This window comes from Salvelinus namaycush, chromosome 31 (assembly GCF_016432855.1).
Source record: "Salvelinus namaycush isolate Seneca chromosome 31, SaNama_1.0, whole genome shotgun sequence".
NCBI lineage: Eukaryota > Metazoa > Chordata > Actinopteri > Salmoniformes > Salmonidae > Salvelinus > Salvelinus namaycush.
Window position 1 is genome coordinate 42,019,861 of NC_052337.1, and position 15,412 is coordinate 42,035,272.

The following is a 15,412-nucleotide window of genomic DNA, read 5'->3' on the forward strand; positions in this document are numbered from 1 at the left end:
ATTGGTAGGGGTGGGGAAATGTTTATATATAAATATAGTATATATATGGTGTGTAAGTGTATGCATGTGTGTGGATGTATAAGGTAGGTAGCACATCTTAGTTACATATCCGTGAAATAAATAATGTACATAGACATTTTTCAGAAAAATACACTACAAAAGTATGTGGACACCCCTTCAAATTAGTGGATTCAGCTATTTAATCCACACCCGTTGCTGACAGGTGTATAAAATAGAGCACAAAGCAATGCAATCTCCATAGACAAACATTGGCAGTAGAATAGCCCGTACTGAGGTTCTCAGTGACTTTAAATGTGTCACCGTCATATAAGTCAGTTTGTCAAATTCTGGCCATGCTAGAGCTGCCCCGGTCAACTGTAAGTGCTGTTATTGTGAATTGGAAACGTTTAGGAGCAACAACGGCTCAGCCGTGAAGTGGTATGCCACACAAGCTCACAGAGTGGGACCGCCGAGTGCTGATGCGCATTAAAAAACGTCTGTCCTCGGTTGCAACACTCACTACCGAGTTCCAAACTGCCTCTGGAAGCAATGTCAGCACAATAACTGTTTGTTAGGAGCTTCATGAAATGGATTTCCATGGCTGACCAGCCTCACACAAGCCTAAGATAACCATGTGCAATGCCAAGCTTTGGCTGGAGTGGTGTAAAGCTTGCCGCCATTGGAGTCAGTGGAAATGCATTCTCTGGAGAAACTAATCACGCTTCACCATCTGGCAGTCTGACGGACAAACCTGGCTTTGGCGGATGGCAGGAGAACGCAACCTGCATAGTGCCAACTGTAAAGTTTGGTGGATGGGGAATAATGGGCTGGGGCTGTTTTTCATGGTTCGGGCTAGGGCCACTAGTTCCAGTGAAGGGAAATCTTAATGGTACACCATTCAATGACATTGTAGACGATTCTGTGCTTCCAACTTTGTGGCAACAGTTTGGGGAAGGCCCTTTCCTGTTCCAGCATGGCAATGCCCCCGTGCACAAAGCGAGGTTCATACAGAAATGGTTTGTCTAGATCAGTGTGGAAGAACTTGACCGGCCTGCACAGAGCCATGACCTCAACCCTGATGAGCAGGTGTCCACATACTTTCAGGCATGTAGTGAATACACTGAACAAAAAATATAAATGCAACATGCAACAATTTAAAAGCTTTTACTGAGTTACTGTTCATGTAAGGAAACCAGTCAATATAAATACATTCATTAGGCCATAAATAAATCATCTATGGATTTCACATGACTGGGTAGGGGCACAGCCATGGATGGGCCTGGGAGGGCATAGGCCTACCAACTTGGGAGCCAGGCATACCCACTTGGGAGCCAGGCCCACCAACTGGGGAGCCTGGGCCCAGCCAATCAGAATTTGTTTTTCCCCACAAAGGGACTTTTTTAGAGACAGAAATACTCCTCAGACGATCCGACATGTGATCAAGCCGGATGTGGAGGTCCTGGGCTGGTGTGGTTACACATAGTCTGCGGATGTGAGGCAGGTTGAATGTACTGCCAAATTTTCTAATAAGACAGTGGTAGAGAAATGGACATTACATTTTCTGGCAGCAGCTCTGGTGGACATGCCTGCAGTTAGCTTACCAATTGCACGCCCCCTTAAAACTTGAGACATCTGTGGCATTGTGTTGTGTGACAAAACTGCACATTTTAGAGTGGACTTTTATTGTCCCCAGCACAAGGTGCACCTGTGTAATGATCATGCTGTTTAATCAGCATCTTGAAATGCCACACCTGTCAGGTGGGTGGATTATCTTGGAAAATGAGAAATGCTCAGTAACAGGGATGTAAACAAATTTGTGCATACAATTTTAGAGGAATACGCTTTTTGTGCGTATGGAACATTTCTGGGATATTTTATTTCATTTCACGAAACATGGGATCAACACTTTACATGTTGCGTTTATATTTTTGTTCAATATATATAATTAGGGTTTTCATCTCTCAGTTACACTTAATTGTGTTTAAAAAAAAAAAAAAAACGATATGATTTATATGGCCCCTTTTGGATGCTGTTGCTCTTTAATAACTTTGTAAAATACAGTGCAATTGGATGGTTGCAGATACATGTAATGTATAGTTGATTCTTCATGTTCGTTGTTGTCTACTTGGCTTCTATTGACCGCATCATCTTTTATTGTTCTGAAGAATGTAGATAGTTAATTTTATTTGAATTTAGAGGTATACACACATTTAAAAACATGTACTTTTTATACTTATTATGTAAGTATCCATATAACATTTGATCAAATTAAAACTTTATGTGAAGTTGTATGTTGGTTTCTCTCTTTGTGGTTTCTCTCCTTTTAGGGATGACAGACTTTGGTATTTATCTTAAAGGAGTTTACTACCGTCATACTATAGTCTAATAGATAGTATGTAATATTAATGAGGCTATTTGTATTGTGTAAATATTACTGATTGTACCTTTAAATAGTACTGTAGAGGACGGAGGACACTGATTGGCCTCGCGAAATGTCAATCAAATTGACTGTTTTTTTAGCCAACCAACAACAGCAAGCGTCACACAGCAGTGAGTACAGTTTGTTATGACCACGTTATGACCGGTAGTAAAGTGATACAAATAGTGATTGAACACTGAAAACTATGACAGCGTTGTACTTGGACGAGTGATTAAGCGTCTTGCTTCAAAGTAACGGTTCACGGCGAGTATAGCTGCAACGGTGACCGTCCTGAACTGGTTTTGGCTACAGTTGCCTAGTTCGTTACTGTTGCGCGTGTTCACTGACCCGACCATGGTGGAGGTATTTGCTGGGAAAACTCTCCTCAATAAAGAAGGGGATCTTATAGACCCAGAAGAAGCTCTCAGGAATAAAGTAGTGGGAATATATTTTTCTGCCGGCTGGTGCCCGCCTTGTCGAGATTTCACCCCTATTCTATGCGATTTTTACACGGAACTTGTCGAGGAGAGCGAACCACCTGCACAATTAGAAATCGTTTTCATATCTTCTGACAAGTCGAGTGACGATATGGTGGAGTATTATCATGACATGCACGGAGATTGGCTGGCCCTGCCTTGGACGGATCAATACAAACAGTAAATTCGTATGACTGTCTCATCTTTCATGTAGCCTATTCCCATTTGAGTTATTGGAAAGGGATAGTATTGATAAACATGTTTGAATTGATTTTAGGCCTATATACTTTCCTCCACTGTCTAGCCATATTACAGCGAGTGTAAGCAACAGGCTTTGTAAGAGGTTTATGGGTCACCCTTTGAGGGATTAGGTTTAAAAATAGGGCAATGTCTCTACCTGCCTGATGAGACAAGTGATTGGAGTTCAGCAAGGCTTGCCTACTGTATTCCTCTGCTAGATTGGGACCTGTATTTTGTATGGTATAATCCATATAGTTATAAAGTCATGATTATGCCCTGTGCTCTTCCACTTTCCCTTCAGTGATTTAAAGAAGAGATTCAATATCACAGCGGTCCCTAAGCTGGTGATTGTGAAGGAGAATGGAGACGTCATCACAGACAAGGGAAGGAAACAGATCCGGGACCAGGGACTGGCCTGCTTCAGGAGCTGGTTGGAGGTGGCCGAAGTGTTCCAGAACTTTAACGCTATATAGACATTCTAGAGTACATAGTTATACATAATAGAGCACCTTCCTTCTTCTGACTTACAAAAACAATTATTTTTGAACAATAGTTGCAATACTAAACTTCTGCACTACAACAAAAATTGGGCTTTTTTTCTTAAATAGGCTTTTATAATACCAGCTACAATAGAAACAATGAACAGACATGAGTGGCTTATATTTTCAGAATACATATTTTGAGGTGTTCGGCTATTTTTATATTTTGTTTTATATGACTTAAAATGCACAATAATTAAATCCTTTGCTGTCTGTTTACAGTGTAGTTATTGTTGACTGTGGAGTCTTGTGTTGTTGTGTTATGTATGGAACATTCATGTCACTGTCATCCCCCAGTGTGCCATTAGTATGCTTCTAGGAAAGCCCATAGGATAGTATTTCCACCTTAGCTAATACACCCGAGTCTCACTCCTCATTGCCTTTGCACCTCTTTGCATTGAAGCATCATTTTGTTTAACTTGTAAATTGGCAAGCTCCTCAACTTCGATTACGATAGTCTAGTCACTCAGCACACATCCCCATCTCTGTAGATTAGATTGTTTTTAAGGTTACCTAAGGGCCTCGTTGTAATCATGCAAAGCAGGCTCCAGAGATTCTATCATGACAAATCATGTTGATGTACATGAATTGAATAATGTCCTCTTGATGACTGTAAACGAACAAGGTAATGCTAATGTCTTTGCACTTTATTTCAGGGATTTTATGGCAAGTTCACTTAATGCCTCAAGATGTCGCCATAGACTCACCTGTGAGGCTACATCCTCAGCTATGGATTGATTGAAACAGTATTACCTCTAGTCCCCTCCTAGGTTGTATGTTTTTCAACCTTATTTTGTGAGAACATTTATTGGAAACAATGTCCTTTTAAAATCTTATTCTGAGAGAGTTGCTATTGCGGTATGTCAAACAGGGAAACTATAGTTCGAGGGCGATTTGACCAAATGTTCAGCTGAATTTGACTCTTTGAAGTAAACGAGGCTTTACAAATTGGAGGAATTTTGCGTTAAACAAATCTCTCAAAATGCCATAGGCATAGCCCTTGCTAAGTAAGCTCCTCCCCCCGATACATTATGGTCTGACTGAAATACTGCCTATATAGTGCTGAGTGGGCCATTCAGTCTTCGGGTGAATATTTTTACAATAATGGGCAATTATGTCGAATCTGTGGAAGAAACTTGCTGTCCTTACTCAACTGAAGTGCCTTTAGGTCATCGTCTTGACCATGAAAATGTCTATTTGGGCTTTGATGAAATTTTTTCTTGTTGTCAAGGTGGGCAACAGGTGATCAGAGCTACCTTTAGACCTTGTTCACCGGTCTGACATCTGCTCTATGTAACTAGCGAGCTGCCACCAATTTAGTCATTAAAGAGGCTTGAACTAGTGAGCATATGATTACAGGGAGAGCTCACACCTGTGCCATATAGGTCAAGACCTCTGGGCAGAGGCCATAGTTTGCTCATGTAGGCTTCCGCGAAGCTATAGTCTTACCAGGTATGAGGCAAAGAGTCCCTCCGATGCTAGACAAAACTGACAGTCTACGATATTGTTTAGTTCTTCTTGATGGGACCATGATATATCACTTTGCCCAGAGAGCAAACTAAAACCCCTTCGGCTGTTTGACCAGTTTACACTGCTTGAATGCATGACACACAATCACTTGCGCTGTCCTCAGAGTATGCGCAGACCAGCTGGCTGGAGTGTTTACGGACATATTCAATCTCTCTCTGTCCCAGTCTGCTGTCCCCACTTGCTTCAAGATGTCAACCATTATTCCTGTACCCAAGAAAGCAAAGGTAACTGAACTAAATGGCTATCGCCCCAAAGCACTCACTTCTGTCATCATGAAGTGCTTTGAGAGGCTTTTTTTTGCTTCTTAATTTTTGAAATTTAACCTTTACTTAACTAAGCAAGTCAATTAATAACAAATTCTTACTGACAATGAGAGGCTAGTTAAGGATCATATCACCTCTAACTTGACACCCTAGACCCACTTCAATTTGCTTTCCGCCCCAATAGATCCACAGACAACGTAATCGCAGTCACACTGCACATTGCCCGATCCCATCTGGACCAGAGGAATCTATGTAAGAATGCTCTTCATTGACTATAGCTCAACATTCAACACCATAGTACCATCCAAGCTCCTCATTAAGCTCGGGACCTGGGTCTAAACCCGGCCCTGTGCAACTGGGTGCTGGACTTTCTGGCGGGCCGCCCCCAGGTGGTGAAGGTAGGAAACAACACCTCCACTTCGCTGATCCTCAACACGGGCCCCATAAGGGTGCGTGCTCAACCCCCTCCTGTACTACCTGTTCACCCATGACTGCGTGGCCACGCATACCTCCAACTCAATCATCAAGTTTGCAGATGACACAACATTAGTTGGCCCGATTACCAAAAATGACGAGACAGCCTACAGGGAGGAGGTGAGGGCCCTGGGAGAGTGGTGCCAGGAAAATAACCTCTAACTCAAGATCAACAAAACAAAGGAGCTGATCGTGGACTTCAGGAAACAGCAGAGGGAGCACGCCCCTATCCACATTGACGAGATCGCAGTGGAGAAGGTGGAAAGCTTCAAGTTCCTCAGCGTACACATCACTGGTGATCTGAAATGGTCCACCCACACAGACAATGTGGTGAAGAATACGCGACAGCGCCTCTTCAACCTCAGGAGGCTGAAGAAATTTGGCTTGCCCCTAAAAGCCTCACAGAGTTCTACATATGCACAATTGAGAGCATCCTATCGGGCTGGATCACCACCTGGTATGGCAACTGCACCGCCCGCAACCGCAGGGCTCTCCAGAGGGTGGTGCGGTCTGCCCAATGCATCACCAGCGGAAAACTACATGCCCTCCAGGTCACCTACAGCACCCGATGTCACAGGAAGGCCAAGAAGATCATCAAGGACATCAACCACCCGAGCCACAGCCTCTTCACCACGCTATCATCCAGAAGGCGAGATCAGTACAGGTGCATCAAAGCTGGGACCGAGAGACTGAAAAACAGCTTCTATCTCAAGGCCATCAGTCTGTTAAATAGCCATCACTAGCCGGCTTCCACACTGTTACGCAACCCTGCACCGGCTGCTGCCCTATATACATAGACTTACTGCTTTACTCATCGCATATGTATATACTGTATTCTATTTTACTGTATTTTAGCCAGGGTCACTCCGACATTGCTCAATCTAATATTATATATTTCTTAATTCCATTCTTTTACTTTTAGATGTGTGTGTATTGTTGTGAATCATTTTAGATACTACTGCACTGTTAGATACTGCTGCACTATTGGATCTAGGAACACAAGCATTTCGCTACACCCACAATAACATCTGCTAAATATGTGTATGTGAGCAATAACATTTGATTTGATTTGCTTGAGTCAGACTTCCCAAGTATCCAAATGAACTGTCTGACCGCAACCACTGCTCTGAGACCTGTTCTCAGTGTGCTTCGAGACACAGCCAGTGGGATTGTGTGAGTGGTGAGTGCAGCCCTGATGAATAAACCACTATTTTGTAGCTGCGGATGTAGTTTTCCTACCGCTGCTCAGCTCTGCTTCTAAACCGCATTGTCAACAGAACAGAGTTGCAACAGGAGGACCTCAGTACTTCCTTTTCTTAACTGACAAGAGACTCGTATTACCGAAAATAATGGACCTGATTTTGGGACCAAAATGGATTAGGCTTTTATCCATCAAATTGATCTTGATTTATTTCCACATGCATGTTAGCCAAGAACAGTAGGCCTACGTTTGATATTTCACCACCGCAGTTTTACTTGTTCATACTAGATCAAAGGACAGAATCGAGTGTGGAGCGCTTTATAGCATGCTTGTGTGTCAGGGGCGTTTCTCAACTCTCATCTCCCCGATTTCTTCACATGGGATTGTCAAGTCTATTTCAGGGCCAGACCAAATAAGATACACAACAAGTTACGCAACTGAAATTGTGCATAGACAAATCCAGATTCACATGTCTAATGCATTTAGAGATTCAATCAAATAAGACTACTTTCTTGCTGGTCTGTGTATGAACAACCTGGTCTCAGAGAATGTCGTATTATTCTGTAAGTATATCCGAGACACTCCATTTAGTATGATATGTTACGTTTCGTATGGTAGGCCTATTTATTAATTTGTGGATGTCCTTCGCCCATTTCCATGATATGTTATGAATTACAATTCATATTATATGTCACGAATTTGCAAAACGTACAATAGGGGAAGGGTTAGCTAACATGCAAAATAGAGAAAAAGTACTAAGTAGTTGAAAAGTTGCTAATTTGTTCAAATGCTAAAGTTGTCTGCGATGACATTTGAACCCATGACCTTTGGGTTGCTAGACGTTCAGGTTGTATGCCTACCCATCCACTCTGACCAACTAACATACTTTAGAATTTGCTCTAACAATCTGTTTTATGTAACCATACCAAACTTACTTTATCACACTAATTTGAGTGTACCGGATTTATGTTTACTATGTTAAGTCTAGTCTATGAGACCAGGCTGGTATGAAAGCCAGTAGTGTTTCTTATGCTAATGGGATGCTGGATCAGGTAACAACACATCCATTATGTGAGTTGCTAGAGGAGAGGCGGAGGAATCACCGGGGCGGACTCGCGGATCCTGTTCCTGTCAGAGTATACATACACACACACACACACACACACACACACACACACACACACACTTTAAACTCGTGTTCACGGACTCAGGAGCTCGAAGACCGGTCCAGGTTTGGGTACCGCACCGTGCGCTTCAGCGAACCCCTCCGCTGGAATTATGAGAAATGGATGAATGAAACTGAAAGGTACGTAGAGATTACAAAGATTATTGTTAAATCTTGTCTGTCTAAAGCGTGAGATTGCGATGCTGTGGGTAAGTAAGATACACTTTGCCATTGGTTGGCTATTGTTTGAGAGTTGCGGTTGATGTGAGCACATGTTGCCATGTACACACAATTAACTGTTCACATTAGGACGCTTAGAGTCTCTTTACTTGAGTGTAAGATTTGGTGAGGAAATTGTTTCAGTTTTAACTAGTCAGTTCAGCCATTTCAATTTGTAAAATTATTTGGCGTGTGTGTGTGTGTGTGTGTGTGTGTGTGTGTGTGTGTAAAGAGAGGAGACTCCTTGAATAATGGTGTCTTATTCATTGGGACAGGATAGTGGGATGTTTTCTTTTAAACGATGGGAGGGCAAGATAATATTGGGAAGAGAATGGACTAATAGAATATGGATAGGCTGGAGTGGAAATGGGATTGTGTCTAATGAGATGAAAGAGGGTAGTGTTGGAATGAGATGAGACAGTATCCTACTCTCACTTCTCCAGCAGTAAGCTATAACACACACACACACACACACACACACACACACACACACACACACACACACACACACACACACACACACACACACACACACACACACACACACACACACACGGGGAGAGAGTGATGAAGTGTAAATCAATAACTGAACAGGGAGAGGTCATGATTTCAATTAGTTTTGTGCGCAGTCATGCACCCACACACATTCAGTGCATTCGGAAAGTATTCAGACCCCTTCACTATTTCCACATTAGGTTACGTTACAGCCTCATTCTAAAATAGATGTTTGTGTTTGTTTTCTCATCCTCTACACACAATACCCCATAATGACAGAGCGGAAAAAGGTTTTTAAAATTTGACAAATGTATAAAAATACATTTAAAAAATCACATTTACATAAGTGTTCGGACCTTTTACTCAGTACTTTGTTGATGCACCTTTGGCAGTGATTACAGCCTTGAATCTTCTTGGGTATGATGCTAGAAGTTTGGCATGCCTGTATTTGGGGAGTTTCTCCCATTCTTCTCTGCAGATCCTCTCAAACTTTGTCAGGTTGGCTGGGGAGCGTGACTGCACAGCTATTTTCAGGTCTCTCCAGAGATATTCGATCGGGTTTAAGTACAGGCTCTGGCTGGGCCACTCAAGGACATTCAGAGACTTGTTCCAAAGCCACTCCTGCATTGTCTTGGCTATGTGCTTAGGGTCGTTGTCCTGTTGGAAGGTGAACCTTCGCCCCAGTCTGAGGTCCGCTCTGGTGCAGGTTTTCATCAAGGATCTCTCTGTACTTTGCTCCGTTCATCTTTCCCTCGATCCTGACTATTCTCCCAGTCCCTGCCACTGAAAAACATCCCCACAGCATGATGCTGCCACCACCATGCTTCACCGTAGGGATGGTACCAGGTTTCTTCCAGACATGACGCTTGGCATACAGGCCAAAGAGTTCAATCTTGGTTTCATCAGACCAGAGAATCTTGTTTCTCAAGGTCTGACAGTCCTTTAGGTACCTTTTTAGCAAACTTCAAGCGGGCTGTCGTGTGCCTTTTACTGAGAAGTTGCTTCCGTCTGGCCGCTCTACCATAAAGGCCTAATTGGTGGAGTGCTACAGAGATGGTTGTCCTTCTGGAAGGTTCTCCCATCTCCTCAGAGGAACTCTGGAGCTCTTTGAGAGTGACCATCAGGTTCTTGGTCACCTCCCTGACCAAGGCCCTTATCCCACGATTTCTCAATTTGGCCAGGCGGCCAGCTCTAGGAAGAGTCTTGGTGATTCCAAACTTCTTCCATTTAAGAATGATGGAGGCCACTGTGTTCTTGGGGACCTTCAATGCTGCATAAATGTGTTGGTACCCTTCCCCAGATCTGTGCCTCAACACAATCCTGTTTCTGAGCTCTAGACACAATTCCTTCGACCTCATGGCTTGGTTTTTGCTCTGACATGCACTGTCAACTGTGGGACCTTATATAGACAGGTGTGTGCCTTTCCAAATCATGTCCAATTACAGGTGGACTCCAATCAAGTTGTAGAAACATCTCAAGGATGATCAATGGAAACAGGATACGTCTGAGCTCAATTTCAAATGGTCTGAATACTTATGTAAATATTTTTTGTTTTGTTTTTTTATATAAATTTACCAGCATTTCTGAAAAACCAGTTTTTCCTTTGTCTTTATGGGGTATTGTGTGTAGATTGATGAGGGAAAAATTATAATTTTAGAATATGGCTGTAACGTGACAGGCACTGTACATACACACTAATCCAGCCAGCCCACCCGTCTCTTGTCATGCTAAATTCTGATGACAATTGGGGAGGTTAGCAGTAAAAGATTAAAGTCGTGAGAGACTAAAGTGTCAGTATTTGGGTTGTTTCACCATAGATTTACCACATCACAACATCAGATCTCCTATAGCCTATACCCGCAATTCTGCTCTCTTACAATTCAACCTCTTGATTTTAATCAGGAAAGTTGTGGTTAAGTCCCTCACTGCTAAAATATTTGTCCATAAAAAATCCTGTTGTTTTCTAAACCATGGAAATCCCAACTGGGATTGATTTAAATGTGTTTTTTATGAATGATTTAGTCAAATATTTTAACTATGAGCACTGGCAGTCAAAAATCAGCCACGTACTATTTTCCTTACTAGTGTCAGACCCCACGCTGTAGCAGTGAAATGACTAGTAGTCACTTGCCAAACACATACACTACACTACTAAAGTATATGGACACCCCTTAAAAATTGTGGATTTGGCTATTTCAGCCAAACCTGTTGCTGACAGGTGTATAAAATCGAGCACATAGCCATGCAATCTCCATAGACAAACACGGGCAGTGAAATGGTCCGTACTGAAGACCTCAGTGACTTTCAACTTTCAACGTGGCACCGTCATAGGATGCTACCTTTCCAACAAGTCAGTTCATCAGATTTATGCCCTGCTAGAGCTACCCCGGTCAAGTGCTGTTATTGTGAAGCCTCTGGAAGCAATGTCAGCACAAGAACTGTTCATCGGGAGCTTCGTGAAATGGGTTTCCATGGCCGAGCAGCCGCACACAAGCCTAAGATCCCCATGCGCAATGCCAAGTGTCAGCTGGAGTGGCGTAAAGCTCATCGCCATTGAACTCTGGAGCAGTGGAAATGTGTTCTCTGGAGTGATGAATCACGCTTCACCATCTGGCAGCCAATGGACGAATCTGGGTTTGGCAGATGCCAGGAGAATGCACGGGGGCAACTGTAAAGTTTTGGTGGAGGAGGAATAATGGTCTGGGGCTGTTTTTCATTGTTCGGGCTAGGCCCCTTAATTCCAGTGAAGGGAAATCTTAAAGCTACAGCATACAATGACATTCTAGGCGATTCTGTGCTTCCAACCTTGTGTCACAGTTTGGGGAAGGCCCTTTCCTGTTTCAGCATGGCAATGCCCCCGTGCACAAAGTATGGTAATGCCCCCGTGCACAAAGTGAAGTCCATACAGAAATGGTTTGTCGAGATTGGTCTGGAAGAACTTGACTGGCCTGCACAGAGCCCTGACCTCAACCCAATCGAACACTTTTGGGATGAATTGGAACTCCGACTGCGAGCCAGGCCTAATCACCCAACATCAATGCCCGACCTCGCTAATGCTCTTGTGGCTGAATGGAAGCAAGTTCACGCAGCAATGCTCCAACACCTAGTGGAAAGCCTTCCCAGAAGTGTGGAGGCTGTTATAGCAGCAAAGGGGGGACCAACTCTATATTAATGCCCATGATTTTGGAATGAGATGTTCAACGAGCCATGTAGTGTATGTTGTCCACTTAACTTTCTGTTTAGGAGGGTATGATTTACCTTAGTGAGATGCTCAATACAACAATACATTATATGTCTGCATCTGTGTGGGAGTCCAATGTCCATCTGTTAGAGATGTACTGTTGTTTACTGTGTGAAATATTCACTAGTTAGTCCTCTACTGGCCTGCTGGTGGACGTTTAGCTCATGTTACACAGATCAGGTGTCAGTCATCCTCTCTCTGAAGTACAGTCCATCTCTGAAGTACAGTCCACTGATATACACTCAATCGCCAGTTTATTAGGTACACCACCCTGTTCAAGAATATAATTCACTCCTACAGACAGTAAGTCATGTAGCCGTGGCTTGCTATATAAAGCAGGCAGACAGGCATCGAGGCATTCAGTTACTGTTCGATGGAATGTTAGACTGGGCAAAATGAGTAACCTCAGCGACTTTGAGCGTGGTTCCAGTATCTCAGAAACGGCCGGCCTCCTGGGCTTTTCCCACACAACCGTGTCTAGGGTTTACTGAGAATGGTGCGACAAACAGAGCCAGCTGCAGTCCTGTGGGCGAAAACAGCTTGTTAATGAAAGGTCGAAGGAGAATGGCAAGAATCGTGCATGCTAACAGGCATGCCAAATAGGCAAATAGCGGTGCAGTACAAGAGTGGTGTGCAGAACGGCATCTGAGAACGCACAACTCGTTGGTCATTGTCGCGGATGGGCTATTGCAGCAGACGACCACACCGGGTTCCACTCCTATCAGCTAAAAACAACAAGGATCGTCTCCAGTGATCACCAACACTGAACATTTGAGGAGTGGAAAAACATTGCCTGGTCCGACGAATCCCGGTTCCTGTTGCATCATGCTGATGGCAGAGTCAGGATTTGGCATAAGCAGCATGAGTCCATTGCCCCATCCTGCCTGGTGTCAACGGTACAGGCTGGTGGCGGTGGGGTAACGGTGTGGGGAATGTTTTCCTGGCACACGTTAGGTCCCTTGCCACCAATTGAGCAACATTTTCATGCCCCAAAGAAATCAGGCTGTTCTGGAGGCAAAGGGGGGTCCAACACGGTACTAGATGGGTGTACCTAATAAACTTCACCAGGACCAAATGGGTAGTAGTGCACTATATAGGCATTAGGGTGCCATTTGGAATATACATTTTGAGTCCATCTGGCCAGTGTGATTTATCACGTGTTCATTATGATCAGTAGTAATGTGATCTCCACAGAGATATGTCTCCATAATGACCAGATTTCAGAGGATGAGTCGCCCTCATCGACCCAGCTCCACACACACACACACACACCAGCTCTGGCCACATACACTAACTCCACCTCTCATTGTGTTATGTAACCAGTAGTCTTGGCTACCAGTCAAGTGCACATGTATCCACACTGGCTCCATTCACTGATCCTATTCCCAGATCAGTGAATGGAGGCTGGCATTGCTGGCCAAAGTATTACACCGTTTTCTTGGAAAAGGTCGCTGGAATCTGCGCTTTAATTTGCCAGAAATCCGGTCCATCATGTATTTCACGGGCAGCTGGAAAGCGGAGGGGAAAGAAGTGTGTGGGAGTGCATGACAGTTTGTGCGTGCGTGTGATCTTGCGTGCATGTCTTTTGAGTGTCATACAGCCATGCCATCTGTGCAGATAAGACGTGACCTGCGGCTAGATGGTCATGCTTGATGAGCTCATCTGTTTTCAGGCAATCATCGGACACGGGTGGTGAGTGCCAAGGCACTGAGGGCAGAACACACACATTTAGTACACGTATAGTATATTATCACTGAAAACTATAGGCTGTCACAAGCACCTCCCCAACCTCCTGCCCCTCTGAGTGTCAGTGACGATGGGATAGGAAATTGATAATATAGACTAGGGCAGGGGTATTCAACTCTTACACTACGAGGTCCGGAGCCTGCTGGTTTTCTGTTCTACCTGATCATTAATTGCACTCACCTGTTGTCCCAGGTCTAAATCAGTCCCTGATTAGAGGGGAACAATGAAAAAACACGGTGGAACTGGCTTTGAGGTCTAGAGTTGAGTTTGAGGGGACTAGAGGAACAACATGATCTTCCTACGCTAAGAACCCACTAATAAACTAAAAATAGTTGTCTGGTTGAAGGACTTAGGAAGGAAGTAAATACCTTTTTAAGACACTAGTTTAACCAAAAGACAGCAGGATGTGGGGTTTGAAGCCCAGAGACACTGAAATCAAGCCCAGCTATCCCTTCTCACACATTATTTAAACAGTTGTAATTATAGGGATGGATTTTTGTGCAGTATTAAAAACATTGTGACTTTTTATTGTGATGCACTAAGGATGTGCCCTCTAATTTTCCTCATCTGTGCATTGTTTTATGAAAGGCAACTTTATAGTGTTTATGGTTCAAGTACCACTGTTTTAGGCAAATATAGATTAGTACTTACGTTGCCGTGGAAAAGTATTTGACCACTTTCTCATTTTCTCTACTTTTGCATATTTTATGATACTGAATGTTATCAGATCTTCAACCGAAACCTAATATTAAATAAAGGGAACCTACTTTTTCACAGCAATGTACATGCAGAACTAATTGCACTATTTGTAGTACCTATAAAGACACAGCCTAGTTGAGAGAAGTTGTGAGCATCTGGAAGAATGTGAAAGTACACAGCGAATGTTTCAATACCCAGGTATGATGTTATGTTCTCTTTGTGTTTACTAAGTATAGGGTATAGGTCTACCATTTAAAATACTTTGTGACTTTGTTGTATGTCAATGTGTGCTTTTGTGTGTACTGTACATCGATAGAGAGATGGAGTGTGCAACTGAGAGATGTGTTTAGTGTGTAGCAGAACAGATGGGGGGTTTTAAGAGCTGAGTGGGCCAGACGGTGGGTAGGGTAGGCTAGGATACGGCTTGGGTCTGGCACTGAGGAAACCAGCTACCAGTAAGCCTAATCAAGGGGAAGGAGAATCACCTGAGGGCCAGAGAGACATCAAAAAGACCCTTCTCTACCTCTAACCCTCCCTCTCTTTCTCTCTCTATAGATCACTCTAGCTCTCTTTCTCTCCCCTCTCTCTTTCTTCCTCTAACCCTGTCCTCCATTTTTTCCTTCTCTCTAAAGCAGGTTTTCCAAAAACTTGGTCCGAAACGTGCACCCAGGACTGCTCTCCAATGACATCTGGGACTGGTTTTGC

The 15,412-nt window shown here is 43.5% G+C and overlaps 1 protein-coding gene across 1 annotated transcript; it reads left to right on the plus strand.

Annotated features, from left to right (window-relative positions):
- Positions 1–2,534: 2,534 nt before the first annotated feature.
- On the plus strand, positions 2,535–3,893 carry LOC120025980 (nucleoredoxin-like protein 2). Its single transcript, XM_038970749.1, has 2 exons — positions 2,535–3,075; positions 3,437–3,893. Exons 1-2 carry the CDS (start codon positions 2,774–2,776, stop codon positions 3,606–3,608), a joined length of 474 nt encoding a protein of 157 aa, XP_038826677.1. The 5' UTR covers positions 2,535–2,773; the 3' UTR covers positions 3,609–3,893.
- Positions 3,894–15,412: the final 11,519 nt, after the last annotated feature.

Excerpts from the sequence above, each read along its gene's own strand:
- LOC120025980 (XM_038970749.1), top strand. The coding sequence starts at position 2,774 with ATGGTGGAGGTATTTGCTGGGAAAACTCTCCTCAATAAAGAAGGGGAT. Across the intron at positions 3,076-3,436 it reads TGGACGGATCAATACAAACA|TGATTTAAAGAAGAGATTCA; the intron begins GTAAATTCGTAT and ends CTTTCCCTTCAG.